The following is a 15,321-nucleotide window of genomic DNA, read 5'->3' as shown; positions in this document are numbered from 1 at the left end:
ACCCAGGCAGCCAGAATCCAGGGGGCTCTCACACTTTCCCACCACATCACCCTCTGCCTTGGAGACATAAAAATATTCTCCTGGCCTATCCTCTGAGCCAGGCACTGTGCTAGGCCCTGGGGCTTCTACACCAGTCCCTGTGCATATTTCCAAGGTAGGCATGAAGCAGGATAGTAGCCAATTCTACTAAATCTTTATTAGAATGACAGAAACCCGGGCTGAGGTTCTCTCACCATCTTATCTGGCCATGTCCTTGTAGCTGTCTTAATTCTGTTGAGCCACAGGGGGCAGAGGGTGGGGGTAAAGAAAAGCCTTGCCGCCCTGGTGGAGAGTGAACACATCTTGATAATTTTGGGTTGTAATGATCTACCCTCACATGCCTGCCCCTCACCAGTGAGGCCCTGCGCTCCTTGGGAGCAGGGACGGGACCTCACTCCTCCCCAGATCTCTTTGATCTAGCCCTGTACCTGTGGCTCCACGTGGGTACCAAATAAATGGTGAATAAATTAATGAGCAAATGGATGAATGTGTGGGTAAATGGCTGAATGAATGTGATAGGGAAGTAACGAATGAGCAGAGAAGGAGCCAGTGAGCAAGTGAATGAATGCATGAATGAATGAATTCATCAGGGGGCTTTGGTCTGATGAACACTGTGAGGGCTGCTCTGAGAAGCCCTCTATGACCATCTATGTGCACTCGGTCAAATGGCGTCTGCCCCTGCCTTGCCCATGAGAAGTGACTTCCTTTTCTCCCCCCAGATTTATTGAGATATAACTGACCTATAATATTCTGTAAGTTTAAGGTGTGCAACGTGTTGATTTGATACACTTACATACTGCATCATGATTACCACAGCATTAGTTATCACTTCCAGCACCTCACATAATTACCATTTCTTTTGTGTGTGTGTGTGTGTGTGTTGTGAGGACATTTAAGATCTTCCTTTCTTATGACTCTTCCCCCACGTCCTTACTCTTGGAGCCTATAATGGGTGGTCTTTCAGTTGCTATTGCCCCAACAAATTTCACCCCGCTTACTGCTGCTGCCCTGGCTTCTGCAGACAGCCCAGGTGTAGCCATCCTCCCTGAGTCTGAAGGCCAGAGGGCTCCAACACTGACCTCAGGGGATCTGGAATTAAACCTTAAACAGCACCCAGCAAGTCTAGAGATCAAGCCAGATGCCATTGTTGATCATGAGTATGAGTAAATGCTGGTATTTCATAATTTCATCACCATATGTTAGGGAACACCCATAAACAGGGAGAGAACAGGGGACCTGCCTGAGTCAGGCAAGTCTTCTTTCTTTCTTTCTTTCTTTTTTTTTTTTTGGCTCCACCGCGGGCATGCAGGAACTTAGTTCCCCCACCAGGGATCATCGAACTTGTGTCCCCTGCAGTGGAAGCACGGTGTCTTAACCACTGGACCGCCAGAGAAGTCCCATCTCTTCTATCTTTCTATCTGGCGTCTGGCACAAAGTAGGCGCTCAACAGATATGAATTGAATGAGTCAATCCATTCAATGAATGAATCAACCAATCACTGAGAGTCTCCCGCACAGCGGAGCCGGGATTGGAGACCTCTCATTCCCAGAGGCCGCGCGGAGGGACTCTCAGTCTGACGAGAGGGGTGGTGCCCGCGACACTGGGTTGCCTACCCCAGGCGGGAGGCGGAGCTCGGGCACCACCAGGCGGGGCGAGGCGGGGACAAGGTGGGCAGGGCGGGGTGGGCGGGGCCGGAATGAGTGGGGCGGGGCAATGGCTACAAACCCGCAGGCGCGCTAGTCCGCAGAATCCCGGCTGCCCTAGCCGGCTTTTAAAGAAGACTCTCAACGGAGTTAAAAGGGGAGTCAGAGCACAGCTTCAGTTAGCATGGCGCATTGCACGTGTTTACATCAAACACGGAAAGCTTACAGTTTGCGTCATTCGGAGTTAATGGCAAAAGTTTTACTCTGGTGAGGGCTGTCCTGGAGCAAGGCCTCCGCTCTCCTTAGAAATAATAGCTGGCTGTAATTAGCGCTATGCGCCAGACACTGTTCTAAACACATGAAACGGATTAACCCATTTAGTCCTCGTAACAACTCGATCATCCCCATTTCACAGATAAGAAGCCAAGGTCCAGCAACGTGAAGAGGCACTTGGGTTCAGGTCTCACTACAACTCCAGCTCTTCTAAAAAGAGCTAAAAGACTGGGGTGAAGTTTTGCAAAGCCAAGTGGTTGGTTTGTAATGACGTTCAAACATGGGTGCGCCTCAAAATCTTTGGTGAGGGGAAGTGCTTGCTCTAAATTCAGAGCCCCTGACCCCGACCTAACGCTGTCTGATTTTGCAGGGCTGTGGTGGAACACAAAAATCTGCATTTTGAACAGGCTCCTCGGTGATTTTGAAGAAGCAAGTTAGCCGATTGCATTTACAGCAATGTTAAATCATGATGTTAAATCACCCCTACCATACGTCTAGACGACCTCTGCGGAGGGTAACAGGGGCAAATAGTCTGGGGTAGGAGAGAGACTACTGATAATGTACCTATTAAAAGAACATCAACAAGCCTTTATTGCAGGCCCTACAAAAGTGCCCCTTCTCCCCAGCGGCACCAAGTCACCGGGTTCCAGGCATGACTCCCGGAGCCGCCTAGCGCTCCCGTGGCCCCCGAAAACGAGGCACTGCGATCCCACCCCATGCCTGAGGGGACGCTATTCAGTTTCGTTCCGATAGGAATGGAGCATTGCTTTCTTTCTGCGCTTGCGCGGCAAGGAAGCCTCACTTCCGGCCTTGCGCGCCCAGGGTCTGAAACTTGCGGTCGCCAGGTAGGTGAGTGCAGGGGCTGCCTGTCTCCCTGGAGATCTCTCTGCGTGACCCCCAACCGTGCAGTCCGAGCCCTCCTCCCTCAGTCAGCCTCAAGGTCCCAGTGCCACCTTCGGCCCAGATCCGTTTAGTCAAGCATGTGCTCCCCACCCACGCCTTGCTCTGTGTAACACCCAGACCCCTCACATCCTTCATTTTCCTTCAGTCGCCTTCTTCCGAGGCCACCTCCCTAGAGCCCTTGCGCGGGGATGGGAGAAGTGTCCCGGATGGAGAGAATGCCCCGGTACCCCACTGAGCGTCCCTTCGCTCTCTCCCTTGCCTTTCTTTGCAGACTGTCACCATGAAGTTCAACCCCTTCGTGACCTCGGACCGCAGCAAAAACCGCAAACGTCACTTCAATGCCCCCTCCCACGTGCGCAGGAAGATCATGTCGTCTCCACTCTCCAAGGAGCTGCGGCAGAAGTACAACGTTCGCTCCATGCCCATCCGCAAGGACGACGAGGTCCAGTTACGTGTCCTCCGGGCTCTAGTTACCCAGCTGCGTGGCGCTCGGGCGCCGCCTTTGCCTGAGAACGTCGAGTGTGCTTGGACGTGGAGGACTGGCAGGTAATGTGACCCTGCAGATGTGTTAGACCGGAGATGGGGCCCAGAGTCACCAGAGAGCGCCTGTCCAGCCTAATTTAGAGCATTCCTACTCAATTCTTTAATAATAATAATTTGAGAAATATACTGTCCCAGCCAAGCAAAACTCTTGTTTTCTTATTTTGTCTGCAGAGGCTGCTAGTTTGCCAGGCATTACCCAGGGTGGCTATTTGAACCAGACTTTGCAGGGGAATGTTTTGCAATAAGAGTAAGGTCTTGGTTATCATTGAGTTTAGTGGAAGCTGGGCATTTGATGGTGCTGGACTTGGCAGGGAGAATAGAGAAGCAGCAGCAAGTCAGAGGCCTGAAATTGTGAGAGTACGGCCCATGTGAGAAAGTATAAGCCCTCTGTTCTCTGTGACTGGAGCTTAGGATTAGGATGTGTAGTAGAGAGGGGAAGTGAGGGTGAGTAAAATAGGCAGGGGCTATGTTCATTCCTTGAGGGAATATTTATTGAGCACTTACCAGGCAGTGTTCCCTAGAACACTAACAGTGCACAAGACCTACAGGCCCCTCTTAAAACCTCAGCACTATTGACTTCTTGGGCTGGATAATTCTTTGTTGTGCTGAGCTCTCCTGTGCACTGTAGGATGTTTAGCAGCATCCCTGGTCTCTCCCCACTAGATGCCAGTAGCACCTCCTCACAGTTACGACAAGCAGAGATATCTCCTGGTATTGCCCAGTGTCTCTGGGGAGCACAATCACCCCTGCCACCCTCCCCCAGATGAGAACCATTGTTTTAGAGAATGAAGTAAGGGATTTGGTGGATCACCTAAGGCACTGGGACTCTGAAGCTTTGAGGAGGAAAAGACTGGAAGCAGGGGATAAGTTAGGCTGAGATTGTGACAGGAATAGCATAGAAAAAAATAATTCAGAAGTATGGTTCAACCTCTTCTCTCCTGGATCCTTCCCATCAGGCATGTTCTAGAATAGGGGGCATTGCAAATGCCTCTAGGGTCTAGTTAGGCAAATTAAAGGAAGTGGGCTCTTTTAAGGGAGATAGTCATATACCCTCAGCCCATTGCTGCGATAGGGAAATGAAGAGTCTTAAGTTACATTCAGTTGTTGTCAGATTCTTCAGTTTTGCAAGAGACCTGGAAAATCTGGATTCTTTACTTTATAGAACCTGCTTTTGGCTGAGATCACCAATAACCTCTTATTTATTTATTTATGTACGTATGTATTTATTTATGGCTGCATTGGGTCTTTGTTGCTGCGCGGGGCTTTCTCTTTCTTGCGGTGCGCAGGCTTCTCTTGTTGCGGGGCACGGGCTCTAGGCGCATGGGCTTCAGTAGTTGTGGCACGTGGGCTTACTAGTTGCAGCTCGCAGGGTGTAGAGTGCAGCCTCAGTAGTTGTGGCGCATGGGCTTAGTTGTTCCACAGCATGTGGGATCTTCCCGGACCAGGGCTTGAACCTGTGTCCCCTGAATTGGCAGGCAGATTCTTAACCACTGTGCCACCAGGGAAGTCCCCACCAACCTCTTTATGACTAAATTCAGTGGTCACATCTTGGTCTCACTGTCCTTGACTTTTGTTTTTGGTTTTTTTCTGGCTGCGTTGAGTCTTTGTTGCTGCACATGGGCTTTCTCTAGTTGCGGCGAGTGGGTCTACTCTTCATTGCGGTGCACGGGCTTCTCATTGCCGTGGCTTCTCTTGTTGCGGATCACGGGCTCTCGGTGCGTGAGCTTCAGTAGTTGTAGCACGCGAGCTCAGGAGTTGTGGCTCATGGGCCCTAGAGTGCAAGCTGAGCAGTTGTGGCGCACGGGCTTAGTTGCTCTGTGGCATGTGGGATCTTCCCGGACCAGGGATTGAACCCGTGTCCCTTGCATTGGCAGGCAGATTCTTAACCACTGCGCCACCAGGGAAGCCCCATCCTTGACTTTTCAGCAGCATTTGGCATAGGTTGCACCACCTTACTTCTTGAAATAGCTTCTCTTTTTAGCTTCTGTGACACTTCAGGCTCACAATTTACTTGCAACTTCTCAGACTCCTTTGCTGGCTATTTCTCCTCTGCCTGGTCCCTAAATGCTGGAGTTTGTCACAGGGCCTGCACCTGATCTTCCACTGGCTGGCCTACATGGTCTACCTAGGTGGTAATATTTATTCCTAAAGTTTTAAATGTCTTCTCTGTGCTAACACCTTCCTCCTTTACATCCCAGTCCAAGCTACTTTTCTGACCACAGAGCTGTAGATCTAACTGCCTGCTGAACATCTGTATTTGGATATGTCACAGACATCTCAAGCTTCTTATGCACGAGATCCTGATATTCCCACTGCCTCTAAAATCTGATTCTCGTCCCGTCTTTCACACCTCAATAAGTGACACTTCTATCTCCCCACTTAGGTATATCATAAACCTTTAAATTATTATTAACTTTCCCTAACCCCTCTCTTCTGATCTATCACTAAGCCTTGTTGATTTTACCTCCACAATACGTCTTGAATCTGACCACTTCTTTATATTTCCATTTTAGTTCAAAGCATCTGTAGCTTCCACCGTTACTGTAGTCCATTCTCCACAGAGTGGCATTGTTTGCAAATCAGATCCTGCTTAAAACCTATCAGTGGTGCTCGATGTGCTTACTGTAAAATCTAAATCACTGACAAGGCCCTGTGTGAGCCAGTCCAGGTCTAATTCTCTGGCCTCATCTCATCTTATTACCCCCCACATGCTCTGTACTTCAAACACATTGGTCTTTTCAGGCCCTTAAATGCACTTACATCGTTTCTCCCTCTGCGTCTCTGTCCAGAGTGCTCCCTCTGCCTGGTGTACTCTCCTCCCCTTTACCTGGCTAACTCCTCCTGTTGCAGCTCTTATATTAATGTCAGTTCCTCAGAAAAGCCTTCCCAGATACTTTACTCAGTATTTTAGTATAGCATCCTTTATTCTTTTTTCATAGCAATGAACACAATTTGAGATCATTTTTTTAAAAACACTGAGGCATAATTTACATACTGTGAAATGCACAGGTGAGTTTTGGCAGATGTAAAACCATGTAGCATCACCCTAATATGACGTAGACCATTTTTTATCATCTCAGTATCTTCCCATGTGCCCTATTCCAGTTAGGATTATATATTTGCATGTTTACCTCTCAACTGCCTACTCCCCATCAGACTAAGCTCCGTGAGGCCAGAGAACTTTTCTTTTTTGTTACCTGACCTCAGTGCAGAGCCTGGCACACAACAGGGGCACAATCAATATTTACTGAATGGATGAAAACTGTTGACTGGATGGAATTGGAAGATGAGATAAAGAAAAGGAGGGCAGGGGTTTCCCTGGTGGTACAGTGGTTAAGAATCCACCTGCCAACACAGGCGACATGGGTTCGAGCCCTGGTCCGGGAAGGTCCCACATGCCACGGAGCAACTAAGCCCATGTACCACAACTACTGAGTCTGCGCTCTAGAGCCTGTGAGCCACAACTACTGAGCCCACGTGTCACAACTACTGAGCCCACGTGTCACAACTACTGAAGCCCATGCGCCTAGAGCCCGTGCTCCGAAACGAGAGGCCACTGCAATGGGAAGCCCGCGCACTGCAACGAAGAGTAGCTCCCGCTCACTACAACTAGAGAAAGCCCGCGCGCAGCGATGAAGACCCAACACAGCCAAAAATAAATAAATTAAATAAATAAAAATTTTTAAAAATGTGTAAAAAAGAAAAGGAGGGGGCCTCCCTGGTGGCGCAGTGGTTGAGAGTCCGCCTGCCGATGCAGGGGATATGGGTTCGTGCCCCGGTCTGGGAGGATCCCATATGCCACGGAGCGGCTGGGCCCGTGAGCCATGGCCGCTGAGCCTGCGCATCCGGAGCCTGTGCTCCGCAACGGGAGAGGCCACAACAGTGAGAGGCCCGCGTACCGCAAAAAAAAAAGAAAAAAAAAAAAAAAGAAAAGGAGGGCAGGGGAGAAGGAGCTGCCATTTTTTTAATGCCTGTGGGGTTATGAATGGCTTCCTTTTTAGATATGAAGAAAATGAAACTCAGGTAAAGTAATAAAGAATAATATAGAAAATGAGTGTCTGAGCCAGGAATCCAGGTCTCTTAACTCCAAAGGCCATACTGGGTAAGCACTTCTCTGACCAGGAGAATAAAATCGTCCCAATTAGGTTTGTTAAAACTGCCTTTTCTCTCTTGGGATCTTCTAAATCTCACCTACCTCTTTCTCTGAGCAGTTGACTATGCCTCCTGTTTTACAGAGGAAATTAGAACTATTGTCCAGGATCTTGCAGAACTCCCGGCTCCACACCCTCTGACTTACCTGCAGTTGCACCCCTCCCATCTTCATTCTCTCCTGTTACAGTGAAAGAGAAATCCCTGTTTCTGTGTAAGCTATCCTGCTGCCACTGCATGTGACATCCACCACTCTCTTCTGCCCTCTTGAGATCCTTCTATCCATTATCCCCTTTCTCTACAGTTTCCTTTACCTCTTCCTCCATACTTGTTCCTTCTCATCAGCATTTAAACATATTCATGTTTCCCCCTCTTTAAAAATAGAAAATTATCGCTTAACTTCACATCCATGTTGAACGTGTGTCCTCTCTCATCCTCTTCAGATCCAGGCTCCTTGGGTCAGTCTTTTTTCACCTTCGTCTTCTCGCCTCCGGTGAACTCATTGCCTTATCGTAAGGGCTTCCATCCCACCGCTCCACCGAAAGCACTGTAGCCATGACCACCAGTGACCAGCTTGTTGTCATCTGTTACTTTATCCTTCCAGTAGTTGACCATGCTAGGGCATTTGACCTTCTTGTCTTGACTACTCTAACACCACACTTCCTGGTTTGCCATTCTTCCTGGCCACTTCAGTCTCTTTTGTAAGCTCTTCCAAAATGTTGGCTTTTCTTAGATTTCTACATTCTCGTACCACCAGCTCCCTAAGTAAAATCAGGCTTTGAGTTGCCATCTCTTTGGATGAGGCGCAGGTCTTTGTCACCAGCCCAGTTGGCCTTCCCGCTGTGTATGGAATTTTCATGTTCCATGCCTCCGGGAAAGGCACATCCATCCATCCAGTTGCCCAGCCAGACTCTGGATGTCATCCTCGCCTCCTCTCCCTCACCTTTCCACAGTCGATTGAGTCTTATCCCATCTCCCTCCTCGCTGGGTCTAGCGTTTGTCCACTTCTCTTTATCACTGGTGTTGCTTTGACTCCTTTTATTAACATCTTTCTTCAATCAGGATGATAGTTAATAGGGGCTTTTTCACCTACTTTTTCCATGTGAGGGTCTCTGGTCACGTAGACTGTGGTGGATTTTCAGTGAGGCATGCATGGCTGTTGTCTTTTCAACCTGAAAATCACCTTGGTGAGTAAGCTGAACAATGTAGGTAGACATTTTAGGAGTATTGAGATTCGCCAATTCTTTACATGTGGTATTTCCTCTGTGCTTGTATGGCTACTGTTTAATAGGCTCCTGCCTTTAGGGAAACCATAATCGAGTTGGTTTTTGAACAGAATTGGAGTATGAGCTGATTTTTAATTGCAAAAATAGCCCACAAGATTTTAATTTAATGTTTTATTTTTTTTTCTGACTATAAAATGTTTGTATTAATTGTAGAAATCTTGAAATTTAGAAGAACGTAAAATTAAAAAATAGTCATCAGTAATTATCCTTCCTTCCTAATGGCAACCATTATTGACATTTGGATATATCTTCATCTCATGTTACATGCCATATACATATATGAAGCATATACACATAAGATTCAGACTATATATATAGCCTTGTATTCTTTTTTCTCTAAAGGTCAAATCTTGAGCATTTTCCTTGGTCATAAATTGTTTTTTGAAAACATGGGTTTTAGATGGTTGCCTGAGAATCTCAATATAATTTTTTTTTAATTGAAGTATAGTTGATTTACAATGTTGTGTTAGTTTCTGGTGTACAGCAAAGTGATTCAGTTACTAAGTATAATTTCTTTAACCATTCTCTGTTTAGATCTTGAGAGTGATTATATATATATTTTTTTTACTTTTTGTAAAAAATTGAGCTATAATTGACATATAACACGTATTAGTTTTATTTATTTACTTTTTTTTTTTTTTTTTTTTTTGCGGTACGTGGGCCTCTCACTGTTGTGGCCTCTCCCGTTGCGGAGCACAGGCTCCGGACGCGCAGGCTCAGCGGCCATGGCTCACGGGCCCAGCCGCTCCGCGGCATGTGGGATCTTCCCGGACCGGGGCACGAACCCGTGTCCCCTGCATCGGCAGGCAGACTCTCAACCACTGCGCCACCAGGGAAGCCCTATTTACTTATTTTTAATATTTATTTTTGGCTGCACTGGATCTTCATAGTTGTGCGTGGGCTTTCTCTAGTTGTGGCGAGCGGGGGCTACTCTTCGTTGAAGTGCATGGGCTTCTCATTGTGGTGGCTTCTCTTGTTGTGGAGCATGGGCTCTAGACACATGGGCTTCCGTAGTTGTGGCACACGGGCCCTAGAGCGCAGGGACTTCAGTAGTTGTGGCATGTGGGCTTAGTAGTTATGGTGCACAGGCTTAGTTGCTCCACGGCATGTGGGATCTTCTTGGACCAGGGATCGAACCCATGTCCCCTGCACTGGCAGGTGGATTCTTAACCACTGGACCACTAGGAAAGTCCCTAACATGTATTAGTTTTAGATGTACAGCGATTGTATTTTTTTACTCTCAGGACTAGTCATGTGATGACCATCTTAGTTCAAGGAATGTTTTGTTCAGGTAAGAGAAGAAAAAAATACAGGCAAAGAATTTATACCTGACTTAGAATAATACAAAGCAGATTTATACCAAAAAAAAAAAAAAAACCAGCTGATTTTGGTTGAATCAAAATTCAAAATTTGACTGAATACAAAAAGTTCTATTTTTAGCCTGTGTGTTCCTGATAATTAGTTTCCTCACTATGATGTTCAAGCATTAGAAATGGGGAGAATTCTCTTTGTATTTTCTCTCAGGTGGTTCGAGGACACTACAAAGGTCAGCAAATTGGCAAGGTAGTCCAGGTGTACAGAAAGAAATATGTCATCTACATCGAGCGGGTGCAGCGTGAGAAGGCTAATGGCACAACTGTCCACGTGGGCATTCACCCAAGCAAGGTATGGCCTGGGACTGCACAGTGGTAGTGGGCGTGTAGCATAGCATTCCTACTAGAGTTGTTGGCTGTCGGTACTTTTTGCACAGGCGGCCATGGTAAGGACTTCCTTGGGAGGAAGGCTTGGTTGGTTCACTGGCTTAGTGATATCATGAGGGATCCAGTTCCTTTCCCTGTCTGTTGTGTCATCCTTGGTGAAGGCCCCGTCTGCAAGCTGGTAGCAAGAGTGTTCCAGGCATTCCAGGCATCACTTTTCCCACTAGAGAATGTCCAGAGGGAGAAGAGAGAACACCTCTTCCTTCGGCCCTCACACCCACCTGGTGGAATATGCTGTTCCTCCTTTAACCTCCCATTTTATATGTTGTATTGTAGGGTCTCTCCTCCAGAGTTTCAGATCCTTAAGGGCAGAATGGTTGGTTCTCACTCATCTTTATGATCTCTGTATTGCCCAGTAGCTGGTGGGAATGCAGGTATTTTTAAAACAATGCATTTTGCCAGCCAAGGGCAAATTTTACTGCCAACATGGATAGACAAACCATCCATGTTGGTAGTATAATGTTTCACAAGCTAAATGATACTTCATACCACTAAATTATCTAAATGGTCTTCTAGGTCCTCAAGAGTTAGGAGCTGGGCATTGGGTAGCAGAAGAAGGAACCCAAGCTACTGTTGTCGAGGGAAGATCTGCTGTATAAGATTAATTGTGGTTATAAGTCCTTTCTCCTTAAAAAAAAAAAATTTTTTTTTCAATATCTGTTTGTTCTCTCATGCTAACAGGTGGTTATCACCAGGCTAAAACTGGACAAAGATCGGAAAAAAATTCTTGAACGCAAAGCCAAATCTCGACAAGTTGGAAAAGAGAAAGGCAAATATAAGGAAGAACTTATTGAGAAACTGCAGGAATGAATATAACCTTTTGTGCAACCACGGTTTAGCTGTAGATTCTTTTGCCTGGTGTGTATTCCTTTGAAACTTTTCAAGGTGTCTCTGGAACGTTTCATTTCCTTCCTGTTTCGTTATTGATATGTGGCTCTGTATATCTACTTTTGCTGTTTCGATTAATAATTTGATGAATAAAAATTGGACACGTTTTCTTGTTCCAAAACGTATTTATTGCCTTTTAGATAAAATCCATCTTACTTTCAATTCCCCATTGCCAGTCTTTCACATGTTTAATCTACAGGGCAGCACAATAGCAGCAATGAGGTTAAGACAACCCTGCTCCTGCCTGGACCCTCACGCTGATGGGGCGGACAGGACAGGGCTCTGGTCCCTGAGGCAGAGGTTGTCCCACTCAGTGTAGGTCCGGCTGTGAACTGGCACGCACAGAAAGCAGTGCTGCTCAGCACTCACACTCAGGCCTGCCAGTCTGCTCTCTGGCCAGCTTCCTCTCCACACCCCAGCCAAACCCAAGAGCATGCAGCTCGCTGACCCAGCTGCCCTGCCCAAGTCTTGACATTGCTAGTGCTATTTCCATGTGACTGAAATGCCCTCCTCTTTCCTGGGGCTAACTCAGAAAACTGACAGCCTACAGGCAAGACTTGGTTTACAAATAGATTTTGTTTTTCCTTCTATTGTTTTCATAACTTAAAATTAATTTCCAACATTTAAAACTTATGAGATCACAGAGAAATCCAGATCTTGTGCTTCATCTAGCTGCATGAGGCCCTGATCCTGCACAGCATCGGTTGTGTGGAGCCAGGGTACCCTGTTGTCTACCCCCAGTGGCATCTGAGTTTTAGACTCCAGGTCTAACTTCTAGTCATTCTTTAAGATTAGCTTCAGAGCCACATATAAAATCCTCCCTTGCCCCTGGGATAAGTAATCTATTGATGAACGCATTAAACAGCCTTTTATGGCTCTCTAGTAACACAGGGTTTATCTGACACTCTGGTGTTTCTTAATAAATGTTGATTGAATCAGTTATTTCCCATTTTGACTGGTGAAGAAAATGAGTTTAGGTTAATTGTCCAAATCCCAGAGAACATAAGAGATAGAGCTGGGATTTGAACCCAGGCCTCGGTGCATCAAAGGACATTCACCTCCCACAGCCATCTGCCTCTGGTGTTCCTCCTGCTCTTTTTTTTTAAGGGTCTGGCTTTTTTTTTTTTTTTTTTGCGGTACGCGGGCCTCTCACTGTTGCGGCCTCTCCCGCTGCGGAGCACAGGCTCCGGATGCGCAGGCCCAGCGGCCATGGCTCACGGGCCCAGCTGCTCCACGGCATGTGGGATCTTCCCGGACCAGGGCACGAACCCATGTCCCCTGCATTGGCAGGTGGACTCTCAACCACTGCGCCACCAGGGAAGCCCCTCCTCCTGCTCTTGTCAGCCTTTTACTGGAGTCTGACAAGAGCCTACACATTTATATGGAACAGAAGAATTTACGTGTTTGTAGCAGTAAAAGCATTAGTGCTTAGTGGGAAGGTGTCACCAGTCGTCAAGCTCCAATCCCAGCTCTACCACTGGACAGTCAAAGGCCTTTGAGCAAACAGCTCATCTCTGAGCTTCCATTTTCTCAGTAGTAAAAAGATGGTAATACCTTCATTGCCTTCCTGTCTCACGTTAAATGCAGAAATAAAATGCCATGATCAAATGGGCTATTTCTGAGCACACTTCGAAATTGTGAGTGTATAAATTCTAATATCGCTATTATTGTTCAATTAACTTCTATTTCAAATTCTGACATTCACTTTGCACTCAAAGAAGGAATGATTTTTCACAAAAGATTGCTAAGATCACAAACCACAGAACTCAATATGCATGCTCTGACTGTGGCATTGATTTAAGAGTAGGCGGAATGATACTGGCTCTGTAGCCAGACGGATCTTGATTCAAGTCCTGCTATGGTCTTCAGACAGCCGTTTTTATGACCCTCTGTTTCTCCAGTCTATGTAAGAAGCTGGAAATGCTGATCTTCAAGGCTGAAAATTAAAGTAGCAGCCCACCAGATCCCCCTGATTTTAGGAGTCACGTGGGTGGTTGCTAAAATAGTCTTGCCTGGAGATTCTGTGATACAGTACGTCTGAAGAGAGAACTCTTCAGGTCTCGTGTGCATCTGTATTTTTCATGTGGCCCTTGTATGATGCTTATGACTAGGTAAATTTGGGAAATTGTGGATTAGGATGTATACATACACAGAGCACATAAAATAGAGCAGGTGCCCAAAACATGGTGGCTATGTTAGCACACTGAACCGTATGTCTAGGGAGCATAACAAGTAGGTCAACCAGCAAGGGCTGTGGTTTATTTTTCTAATTTGAGGTTTTGTCTTCATTCTCGAACAACACATGTTTCAGGGCCCCAAATTTGCATAAAAGTCAGATTTCAAACTAGATTATATTTGTAGTAGGATGACATCTTCTGATGCCTGGTCTGGGCCCTAGGCCCCAGCCATTACGCTCACCATGAAACTTATATTTCGTAAGAGTTAGATTTGGTTTCTTTTTCTTTTCTTTTTTTTTTTTTTTAGATTTGGTTTCTTTTCAGCAACTTTGTTCAATACAAGTGATAGATAAGAGCTTTGAGAGCTGTAATCTCCCCCAAGTCACACCAGGCTTTCTATCATCGGCCATGTGAATAATAGTGCATGATCAAGAGTGGGAATTTGACATCAACTGAGAGCTCTAATCCCAGCTCAGCTCCTAGCTGTGTGACCCTGGGCAAATGGCCAAACCTCTCTGGGCCCCATACCTACCTCTGGGACGTCCCTGGTGGCGCAGTGGTTAAGAATCTGCCTGCCAACGTAGGGGACACGGGTTTGAGCCCTGGTCTGGGAAGATCCCACATGCTGCAGCGCAACTAAGCCCATGCGCCACAACTACTGAGCCTGCGCTCTAGAGCCTGTGAGCCACAACTACTGAGCCCGTGTGCCACAAATACTGAAGCCTGCGCGCCTAGAGCCCGTGCTCTGCAGCAAGAGAAGCCACCGCAATGAGAAGCCCGTGCACTGCAATGAAGAGTAGTCCCCGCTCGCCACAACTAGAGAAAGACGGCGTGCAGCAGCGAAGACCCAACGCAGCCAAAAATAAGTAAACAAATTTATTAAGAAGAACGAAGGAAGGAAGGAAGGAAGGAAGGAGAAAGAGAAAGAAAGAGAAAGAGGAAAGAAAAAGAAAAAGGAAGAGAAAGAAAGGAAGAGAAGAGTACCTACTTCACAGAGTTGTCAGACTTACTACTTGAGATACTGCGTGTAAAGCATAGAGAACTCAGCAAATGTTAGCTATTGTCTTTCCGAGGAGATTGGCAGTGCGTTTGTCTGAAGGAGAAGAGGGGAAAGTTTTTCTCCAGGGAGTTTGGGTAAATGCTGGTTCTTGAACAAAGGGGGAGGGTTTAAAGGCAGCAGTATCGCGTTTGGGCTGCTGCAGGAAATGGAGACTAAAGAATGCCAGCTGGGTGGGCCTGCTTATCAAGGTTTTGGCCTGGGGGTTTTTAGCTTGTTTCCTGGAATGAGTTTGAATTAAGCAGTTTCCTACTGACCTTTTCATCAAATTTGCAGATGTCCATTTACTTGAGTGAGTCCCCTTGTGCTATTTTGGGAAGACTCCAAACTTTTAAACTTCACATAACTGATTCTGAATGTCTGCTTTCATAGTGCACTTGGGTTGAGATGTTCAGCTACAGAGGTTTCCATGTGAGTTGGGTAGGCAAATAAGTAACCAAATCTTCTGGGAACCCGGCAGAACTGTACTAACCAAGAGTCATTCATACTCTGCTGATGCTACAGACTTTGAGCAGTTCCAATCTGGTAATGGCTTGGGTCTTTGTTCATTGTTCTTTTTTTTTTGGCGTTATGCGGGCCTCCCACTGTTGCGGCCTCTCCCGCCGC

General features: G+C 46.6%; 1 protein-coding gene across 1 annotated transcript; it reads left to right on the top strand.

Annotated features, from left to right (window-relative positions):
• Window positions 1–2,721: 2,721 nt before the first annotated feature.
• On the top strand, window positions 2,722–11,588 carry RPL26L1 (ribosomal protein L26 like 1). The gene is made up of 4 exons (XM_081232895.1): window positions 2,722–2,800; window positions 3,130–3,306; window positions 10,361–10,501; window positions 11,275–11,588. The coding sequence occupies exons 2-4, from the start codon at window positions 3,139–3,141 to the stop codon at window positions 11,401–11,403; spliced, it is 438 nt and encodes a 145-aa protein (XP_081089021.1). The 5' UTR covers window positions 2,722–2,800; window positions 3,130–3,138; the 3' UTR covers window positions 11,404–11,588.
• The last annotated feature ends 3,733 nt before the right edge of the window (window positions 11,589–15,321 follow it).

The sequence above is a fragment of the Mesoplodon bidens genome (genome assembly GCF_964165515.1).
Source record: "Mesoplodon bidens genome assembly, chromosome: 4".
NCBI lineage: Eukaryota > Metazoa > Chordata > Mammalia > Artiodactyla > Ziphiidae > Mesoplodon > Mesoplodon bidens.
Note: the sequence above shows the minus strand (reverse complement) of the source record. Positions and strands in the feature narration are given on the sequence as shown.

Coding starts and splice junctions, on each gene's coding strand:
- RPL26L1 (XM_081232895.1), top strand. CDS start 3,139: ATGAAGTTCAACCCCTTCGTGACCTCGGACCGCAGCAAAAACCGCAAA. Junction 3,307..10,360: donor GCAAGGACGACGAGGTCCAG/TTACGTGTCCTC, acceptor ATTTTCTCTCAG/GTGGTTCGAGGACACTACAA. Junction 10,502..11,274: donor TGGGCATTCACCCAAGCAAG/GTATGGCCTGGG, acceptor TCATGCTAACAG/GTGGTTATCACCAGGCTAAA.